The sequence below is a fragment of the Aythya fuligula genome, chromosome 16, assembly GCF_009819795.1.
Source record: "Aythya fuligula isolate bAytFul2 chromosome 16, bAytFul2.pri, whole genome shotgun sequence".
Classification (NCBI taxonomy): domain Eukaryota; kingdom Metazoa; phylum Chordata; class Aves; order Anseriformes; family Anatidae; genus Aythya; species Aythya fuligula.
The window spans coordinates 7,663,837-7,665,247 of record NC_045574.1 but is presented as its reverse complement, the minus strand read 5'-3'; the positions used below and the strand labels follow the sequence as shown (position 1 = coordinate 7,665,247).

General features: G+C 69.5%; 1 protein-coding gene across 1 annotated transcript; it reads right to left on the bottom strand.

The window, feature by feature from the left end:
• On the bottom strand, positions 1 to 1,205 carry CEBPB (CCAAT enhancer binding protein beta). Its single transcript, XM_032198647.1, has one exon. It carries the CDS (start codon positions 1,026 to 1,028, stop codon positions 45 to 47), a length of 984 nt encoding a protein of 327 aa, XP_032054538.1. The 5' UTR covers positions 1,029 to 1,205; the 3' UTR covers positions 1 to 44.
• Between the last annotated feature and the right edge of the window lie 206 nt (positions 1,206 to 1,411).

Sequence of the window (1,411 nt, the reverse complement as noted above, 5' to 3'; positions counted from 1 at the left end):
CCGGCCACCGGCGCTCCCCTCCGGCCGGCCCCGGGGAAAGGGGGTCAGCAGCGCGGCGAGGAGGCGAGCAGGGGCTCGGGCAGCTGTTTGAACAAGTTCCTGAGGGTGCTGAGCTCCCGGGAGAGCTGCTCCACCTTCTTCTGCAGCCGCTCGTTCTCGGCCGTCAGTTCCAAGACTTTGTGCTGCGTCTCCAGGTTGCGCATTTTGGCTTTGTCGCGGCTCTTGCGCACCGCGATGTTGTTCCTCTCCCGGCGCAGCTTGTACTCGTCGCTGTGCTTGTCCACGCACTTCTTGGGCTTGTTCTTGCCCGCGGGGGGGGCCGAGTAGCCCCCGCCGGCCGCGGCCGACTTGGAGGACTCGGAGGGGTTGGGGGTGCCGGGGGGGCTGGAGGAGGACGAGGTGGACAGGTTCCCGCTGCTGCCGCTCGGCACCGACTGGTAGCCCAGGTAGGAGCGCACGGTGCTGCCGTAGGGCGAGGACATGCCCCCCGGTCCCGGCCCGGCCCCCCCTTCTTCCTTACGGGGCCCTTTGCAAGAGTCCAGGGTCTCGAAGACCGGCTCGGCTTTGGTCTCCACGATCTGGGGCGGGAAGCAGCCCGGCAGCCCCCCCGGCTTGTGGCTCTGGCTGCCGCACGGGTGGCCGTGCCGGCCGAGGCTGATGTAGGTGTAGTCGGGCTTCTTGCCGCCGCTGCCTTTATAGTCCTCGGCGAAGAGATCGGAAAGGAAATCTTGGCCGCCGCCGCTGCTGCACGGAGGCTCAAAGTTGCCCCCTGCTGCTGCTGCGGGAGGAGGCGGCTGCGCCGGCTGCTGGGATGCTAAGGGGTCCAGGTAGGGGCTGAAGTCGATGGCTCGCTCGTGGTCCCCTACGGTCAGCTCGGTCATGGAGCGGCCCCCGGCCGCCCGCGGGTGCAGCTTGTTGAGAGCAGCCAGACAGTCCGCCTCGTAATAGAAATTCGCCACTTCCATGGATTTAAAGGCGGGCGGCTGGATGGGGAGGCATGCTGCGTCCCAGGCCACCAGGCGTTGCATGAAAGCAAAGGGGGATGCGGGGAGGAGAAGACGGCGCAGGGGGCCCCCCCGGCAGAGGATCGAGCTGCCGCCGTCGGGGTGGGGGGCTCCGGACCCTGCCTCGGGCTCCGGCGCTGGGCACCGCGGCTGCTGCGCTGCCCCCCCCGGCGCCGGCTCAGTCCCTGCGGCTCGGCGGGGCTCTGCCGCTCCGGGTGCTGCGGCTGGAGCTGGCGCTTCTCCTGCGGACCATCTGGTTGCGGGGCCCGCGTCCTAAAAGCCTCTGCCTTAGGAAAGTTCCTCCGCTCGGTTATTTATAGGGGCGGCCGATCCCATAGCAACAGGCGCGTCACCGCCTGGCCGCCTGCCACGCCGAGCTGCCGCCGGCCCCGGCCCGCGGGTGCGGA

Excerpts from the sequence above, each read along its gene's own strand:
- CEBPB (XM_032198647.1), bottom strand. The coding sequence starts at position 1,028 with ATGCAACGCCTGGTGGCCTGGGACGCAGCATGCCTCCCCATCCAGCCG.